At 47.0% G+C, this 7217-nt stretch overlaps 1 protein-coding gene across 2 annotated transcripts in view; it reads left to right on the forward strand.

Annotated features, from left to right (window-relative positions):
• The window catches only part of PTPRJ (protein tyrosine phosphatase receptor type J), a 119967-nt gene that overhangs the window by 84245 nt on the left and 28505 nt on the right, over positions 1 to 7217 (forward strand). For both annotated transcript variants that reach the window (XM_034646611.1, XM_034646612.1), the window contains 4 exons: positions 3028 to 3115; positions 5465 to 5506; positions 6049 to 6057; positions 6160 to 6247. In XM_034646611.1, the coding sequence (XP_034502502.1) occupies positions 3028 to 3115; positions 5465 to 5506; positions 6049 to 6057; positions 6160 to 6247 (227 nt within the window). The remainder of the gene's footprint in view (positions 1 to 3027; positions 3116 to 5464; positions 5507 to 6048; positions 6058 to 6159; positions 6248 to 7217) is intronic.

A 7217-nucleotide genomic window follows, 5' to 3' on the forward strand; every position in this document is an offset into this window, starting at 1 on the left:
TTTTTATTTATTTATAAGACAGAGATAGAGACAGCCAGCGAGAGAGGGAACACAAGCAGGGGGAGTGGGAGAGGAAGAAGCAGGCTCATAGCAGAGGAGCCTGACGTGGGGCTCGATCCCATAACGCCGGGATCACGCCCTGAGCCGAAGGCAGACGCTTAACCGCTCTGCCACCCAGGCGCCCCCAGAATGTTAGTCTTAACCAACTCTCATTCTCTCTCTCTCACACACACACACACACACACACACACGTGCGCACACACACACGCACACACACACATCATACTCAAAGGGCGGCATTCTCTTGATGGAAAACAGAAGGTGATTTCTGCATTTGTGGTGGAAACTTGCAAAAAGCATCCTCACAGCTGAGAGAGGAGGTGGCTCGCGTGCCCCCTTTTCCCGGACGGGGCTCCTTTACATTCTTTGGTGGGAAGAAAGGCATGATTTGAGAGGGTGTCTTTGTTAGCTGCACGTGGGTGCTTTGCACATGGCTGGGTTTTCAGGGCCAAGTTCTGTTGTTTTTGTTGATTCTTTAAATGTGAACAGTGCAGTGCTGCCTCTGCCCGTTCTCTCAGCCTGTGGGACTGTCTTCACCCCCTCGAGGGGTATGGGGATCCTGGAAGACAAGGAATTTGCTGGTGTCATAAACCCATGGCAGAGTTTCAACCACGGAGGCTGAGATCTCTCAGTCTCTCTGTCTTTTCATTTTGGGTCTGTTTCAAGTCATTTTGTGGTGAAGGTTTTCAGCAATATCCAAGCTTAGACCTTGCTGAATGAAGGAGGCAATATTTCACAGTGACCGGAGTGACCAGTAGCAGCCTGTGGTGGATAAGACCACACGTGCCAAGTCGATGGTCTGGGNTCAAGTCATTTTGTGGTGAAGGTTTTCAGCAATATCCAAGCTTAGACCTTGCTGAATGAAGGAGGCAATATTTCACAGTGACCGGAGTGACCAGTAGCAGCCTGTGGTGGATAAGACCACATGCGCCAAGTCGATGGTCTGGTTTAGAAATCATGCCTGCTGTGTATGAAGGGTGGTCTTGGGCCCAGGTCCTTTTAGCTTTCTGTGCCTTCATTTTCCCACCTGTAAGATGGAAGTAGGAAACCTACATGGTAAGACTATTGTCAGTGACTATTGTTTAGTGCACAGAGATTAAGAAAAGCACATAGAACTTAATATAAGTAAAGCCTAGCACCAAGAACACACTTGAGAGATGGCAGCTGCCATCATTACTGCCCAGCGTCAATGTCATTATTTAGATGCGTGGGAAACTTAAATCTCTGTCTGCAATCACTTTCTTATGACTTTCTTTCTGTGTGCCTTTCTTAGCTGTTCACCCGTCTGCAAATGTTTTGAGATATACATATGAGGATTTCAAAAAGGGGGCCTCAGACACCTATGTGACATACCTCATAACAACAGAAGGAAAGAGACGTTCTCAGGGCTTGGCTGAAGTCTTGAAGTACGAAGTCGATGTTGGGAACGAGTCAACCACGCACGGTTATTACAACGGGAAGCTGGAACCCCTGGGCTCCTATCGGTAATGGCCTAGTAGTTCTTGCCCTTTGGGGCCGAGCCTCGCGAGTGTGAAGCTTTCCATGCCTGGGGTGGTGGCCACGTCTCAGCTACCGCTTTCCTTCTTGTCATCCCACAGGGCTTGTGTGGCCGGCTTCACCAACATCACCTTTAACCCTCACAATAATGGACTCATAGATGGGGCCGAGAGCTACGTGTCCTTCAGTCCCTATTCAGATGCAGTTTTCTTGCCCCAGGATCCAGGTAGAGAAAGAACAACAGTGCTGTTAACATTTCAGCGGGCTTTTGCTTCCAGTGTCTACAGAAGGCTGGGAATCTGCACGCCCCCCCTTGGCTCCCTGGGTGGGCTGGTCTCTCCTTTCGGAAGTTGAGATGTCACGTGGCCATCAAGACCTGCCTCTGCTTCCTGGAAGGAGGTCCCCATCAGCCCCCGTCCCCCACTCTCTCTCTCCTCTGAACGCCAGTTGCCCTTCCACTCTGCAAACATTACGTCCTTTTTTCTCAGTGTGGTCATTTGTGTGCCCACGTGACAGGCACACCATTTGACTTTCACTGCATAGAACCTTTGAACGTGAGGGTCAGAAGGAGCCGCAGAAATTGTCTTGTCCAGCTCCTCGCTGAGAAACGAGGCTGTGGAGGCCCAGAGAGGGGCAGTGACTTGTGTAGGGGCAGGGCTGACCCTCATGCCTCAGACTCCGTGTCAAGCACTCCTGTCCTCTGTCCCACAGAACGAAATGATTCAGGAGCCTCAAGGACCCAAGGGGGTACATACCCGACCTTCAGGCCAGAGACGAAGTGATCAACTGGTTTGTTAGTTTGCTGGGTGTTTACTTGATAGCTGTTGGCTTCAGGAAAGAAGCCCCAGGAGCAAAGTTCAGGGAGTCCCCACCCCCGACCCCAGTAAACAAAGGGGTTTTATGTTGCTTGAGCCAGTGCTGTGGGAACTTCTGCTTGCGTGTGGGTCTCACGGAGTCAGGGGTGGCAGGAACCGTGCGGAACATTTTGTCTAGTGGTTTAAACAGGGGTCGCTCCACTGAGCAGGACCCAGTCCCGAGACCCTCCCCACCCCACCCTACCTCCACAGGAGCGTTTCTGCCTGGTTTTTTATTTTATATATTGGGCTGCTGCATGCAATTTCATTTGAAGAAAGATGGCAGCAGTAAGAACAACTCAAAAATCACGACAGCCCAGTTGCCTATGTTTGCAGTTGAGGAACCCGAGGGGAGGGGAGCCGTGACTTTCTCAAGACCAGCCTGTTAGTGGTGGGCTGGGGCTGGGGAACCCGGCTCCCAAAGGCCTAGGCTGATTTTATGTCCAAAAGTATTTAGCACACATGCACACACACACTCTGGTTGGAGGACTCTGGGCCGGTTGTTTGTGAACATCATTTTTTTTTAAACTTAATTTAATTTAAATTCAATTGACATATCATGTATTATTAGTTTGTGAGCATCTTCTGAAGTGCCTCCCGTTTGGACTTTTCTCAGGTGTCATCTGCGGAGCGGTTTTTGGGTGCATCTTTGGTGCCCTGGTGATTGTGGCCGTGGGAGGCTTCATCTTCTGGAGAAAGAAAAGGTGACTGTGTTTATGTTGATGATAATACCCTACTTCCTTCCTTCCTTCCTTCTTTCTTTCTTTTTCTTTTCTTTTTTTTTTTTTTTCTTTAAGATTTTCTTTGTTTATTTGTCAGAAAGAGAGCCTAAGTAGGGGGAGCAGCAGGGAGAGGGAGAAGCAGGCTCCACTCCAAGCAAGAAGCCTGATGCAGGACTTGATCCCAGGACCCTGGGACCATGACCTGAGCCAAAGGCAAACACTTCACCAACTGAGCCACCCTGACATCCCAGTACTCTACTTTTTTTTTTTTTTAAAGATTTTATTTATTTATTTGACACAGAGAGAGAGAGAGAGAGCACAAGCAGGGGAGAGCAGCAGGCAGAGGGAGAGGGAGAAGCAGGTTCCCCGCTGAGCAGAGAGCCTCACAGGGGGCTCAATCCCAGGACCTGAGCTGAAGGCTGACCCTTAACTGACTGAAACACCCAGGCACCAGGCACCCCCCAATACCCTGCTTTTTAAGGCAGCTTTTTACTATGGAAAATTTCAGATATTCACACAATTGAAAGGACTGGTGTCATGGGCCCCCCTGTCCCCATCATCCACCCTCTTCGCCGACCAGCCAGTCCTACTTCATCTCAGCCCTCCCCCTGCATCAGGTCCCGGCAAACACGGCAGTGTGGGGTGGTCCCTCGGAACTGCGCGCTCTGGTTCACGAGTCAGTTTGGTGGTGTTAAGAGATCTCATTTTAGAATTAGCTAAGTTTGAACACATGCGCTGTCTGACGAGCAGATGGGAGCTTTGCCGTGATGTCTACAGTAATCTGTGAAGTGACACCGAGGAGCGTGAAATAAATATGATACGTAGTTAAATAGTAAAAATAGCAAGTCTGTTTTGAGCGCTTACCATGTGCCCGGATTTGTGTTTTCCATCAGTTCTCATATTCACGGGGCTCCAGGAGGCGAGGACACACAAGCTGAGTGTAGGAAGTGTGCAAGTGAATGTGAACCCGGTGTTTGCACTTCATTGCGGGCTTTCCTGTCTGACCATGTGTGGGGGGTGACGCCTGTGTATCTGCTGGGATCCATGGGCACTCGTGGGGTGCTGTGAGCCGGGGAGTTTCATTCTGGCCCAGAGCCCCCTAAAGCAGCCACGCCACGTTCTTCTGCCGCCACCTTGCCCTGTTGGGTTGACAGATTAAAAAAAAAAAATTTTTTTTTGTGAGGGAGGAGTCAAAACAGCTTTATTGTTTCTTGTTAAAATAAAAGTTATACATGCTTGTGGCAAAAAACAAAACAAAAAACAAAACGGAAAAGAAAAAAAGAGCAAAGAAACTAGATAATTCATAATCACAGCACCTGCACAAAACTACATTTAACATTGGTATGATTGTGAAACTCACATGAACACACACACACAAACACACACACGGAATCATGTGTATCATTTTGTAGTCTGCTTTATTATTTACGACATTGCGGACAGCTTCAAATCTTCTTCATTTTAAGTGGATACAGAGTATTCAACTGTATGGAAATTATTCAACTCATTTTCCTGTTGTTTTCAGCTTTGGTTTTTTTGTTTTGTTTTGTTTTGTTTCATTTTGCCACGGTTACTTAACCAACCTGTCCCTAAATCTTTGGGCACATTCATGATTATTTCCTTAGGCTAAATTCCAGAGTGGGCAGTTGCTGGCTTAGTGAGTAGGATGCATGTTTTCAATTTTTTTTTTTAAGATTTCATTTATTTATTTGAGTGAGAGAGAGAAACAGAGAGAGAGAGAGAGCACGGGCAGGGGAGAGGGAGAAGCAGGCTTCCCGCTGAGCAGCGAGCCTGATTTGGGACTTGATCCCAGGACCCCGGGGTCATGACCTGAGCCGAAGGCAGACACTTCACCGACTGAGCCACCCAGGCACCCCTCAGTTTTGATACATACTGACAAATTGCCCTTCAGAAGGTGTTTTTTTGTTTTTTTAACACCAATATGGGGTTAGCCAGCAATGCAGGAGAGTGCCAGGAGCGCCACCACCGTACTTGTAGTGGAGATATTTTCTAATTTATTCTGTTAACTCATCAGAAGGGTTTTCTCAAAGAACAGTATGAAAAAAATGACTCTGGCTTTAGAAAAGGGTCATGCTGCTGATATACATTTATCCAAACATATTTCTAACAGTGTCCTGAACAAGATTCTGTCATACTCTCAGCTGGTATGAAAGAGAGTTACTTCAGAGATTTGTAACCAGTGTGTGCTGCCTAGATTAAGTTTAGTATTAGGGAACAGGATTTAGTTTAGTTTTGTAAATACATGAAAGGGGAAAAGCCCAGAATTACCCTTTTTTTGGTCTTAATGGGTCTTTGTTTCTTTTAAAACAGGAAAGATGCGAAGAATAATGAAGTATCCTTTTCTCAAATTAAGTAAGTCTCTGGAGTTTTGAGGTTTATTTTAAGACGTTTAATCCCCCAATCTGTTCAGTGACTCTCTGGAGAATTTTTGGTGGAACTTGCTGTCATTTTTTCTGATGGACACATTCGGCCGTGATCATCCAGAAGTTCTTGCTGGCTTTGTTTTCCTGCAAGGAGTCTATGTTTATTTTGTCCTGAAGCCAGTAGCTTCCTTGCCATGTTCTACTATGGCAAGTAAAACTTACTTCCATATTCTATTAATGAATATGTATTTTGTGATTTTTAAGGAAAAAATTATCAGTATTTAGGAGAAGACCTAGTTGGAAGTCACAAAGCCAATGAGTTACATGAGAGGGTCTAGAAGTGAGTTTCCTAATTTACATTTCAGTGTTTTGTAAATAACATTATAGTGACCCCCCCCCCCCCCCNCCCCCCCCCCACGTATTACTCTGGTGTTTGTGCTTTTGGGAAGATGTCTACTATCATTTCTAGAGTCATGATTGCATCAGTGTTTCTAATGGCTTGTTTTTTTTCTTTCCCTTCCTATGATGAAGACCTAAAAAGTGAGTAGCTCCCTTAATTTTTTAATAACTTCTATTTTTCTGTTTTGAGTATGAACTTTATTGAATGTAAAAAAATCCTAAGAAGTTGTTCTGTTTTCTTAGATCCAAGTTAATCAAAGTGGAGAATTTCGAGGCCTACTTTAAGAAACAACAAGCCGACTCCAACTGTGGGTTTGCAGAAGAATATGAAGTAGGTGGTTGTAAATAACGTGTTTTTTAATTGCTTTATGTTTCTCCTGAAAGTTGGAAAACCGCCGGTTTTTGTTGCAGGGGGAACCACTGGGTGAGAGGAGGCCCTCTTAGAGGGGAGTGGAGCCCTTGCATGTCCCTGGGAGGTCCCACTGTGGCCACGTGGCTGTGGGCACTTAGATGTACCCCCACTGCTACTGGTTTGTGTGTTTAATCTCATTGAGAAATGAAGATTATGCAGAGAGAGGGAGAGAAACTGGGTGTTTCAGTCCGAGGGTTGTTAACTGGAGTAGTTGGGAAGCCCTGGGGGCTGGCATGGGGGCTGGGGCTTACGGGCCTGCAGCCCATGTCCATTCCTGAGCATTCTGTGAAGTGCTGCGGAAAGAGTTTCTGTATTTCCGTCCCTGTTGTGCTTGAGCCACCCCCGCCAGCCTGGAGCGCTTCCCTCAGAACGGCCACGCCACGCACACTGCACACTCGCCCTCCTTGCNGAATCGCTATAATAACGTTCTGCCCTGTAAGTTGTTTTTTCCACACGATCTTCCCTTTTCTCTGTCACTGGCTGTCACGCCTCTGCAGTGGAGGGGAGTGGGGTCCAGATGCTGACTAGCCACGTCCGNCCACCCACAGGGTCCAGGATGATCTCACCTCAAGATTCTCAACTCAAATCCATCTGCCAGGACTTTTCCAAAAGCAGCTCACATCCACAGTAGTGGGAGTTAGGACGTGGGCCTGCCTTTCTGGGGCCACCGTTCAACCTACTACACGACTCAGAGCACAGCTCAGGAGGACGTAAATTCTGTCTTTGGGTCCGTTTCATCTGTGACGTATTGCCTGTCACCGCTGTCCAGTGTTTATTTAATTCCGCCTCATTGTAACGTTAGCTATTTCTGCCTACACCCCGCTTCCTAGGTTGTAAGGTCCCCGAAGGCAAGGATTATCCTTTTTCTTTTAGTTGAACCTCTGCATTC

The sequence above is a fragment of the Ailuropoda melanoleuca genome, chromosome 16, assembly GCF_002007445.2.
Source record: "Ailuropoda melanoleuca isolate Jingjing chromosome 16, ASM200744v2, whole genome shotgun sequence".
In the NCBI taxonomy this organism is placed as follows: Eukaryota; Metazoa; Chordata; class Mammalia; order Carnivora; family Ursidae; genus Ailuropoda; species Ailuropoda melanoleuca.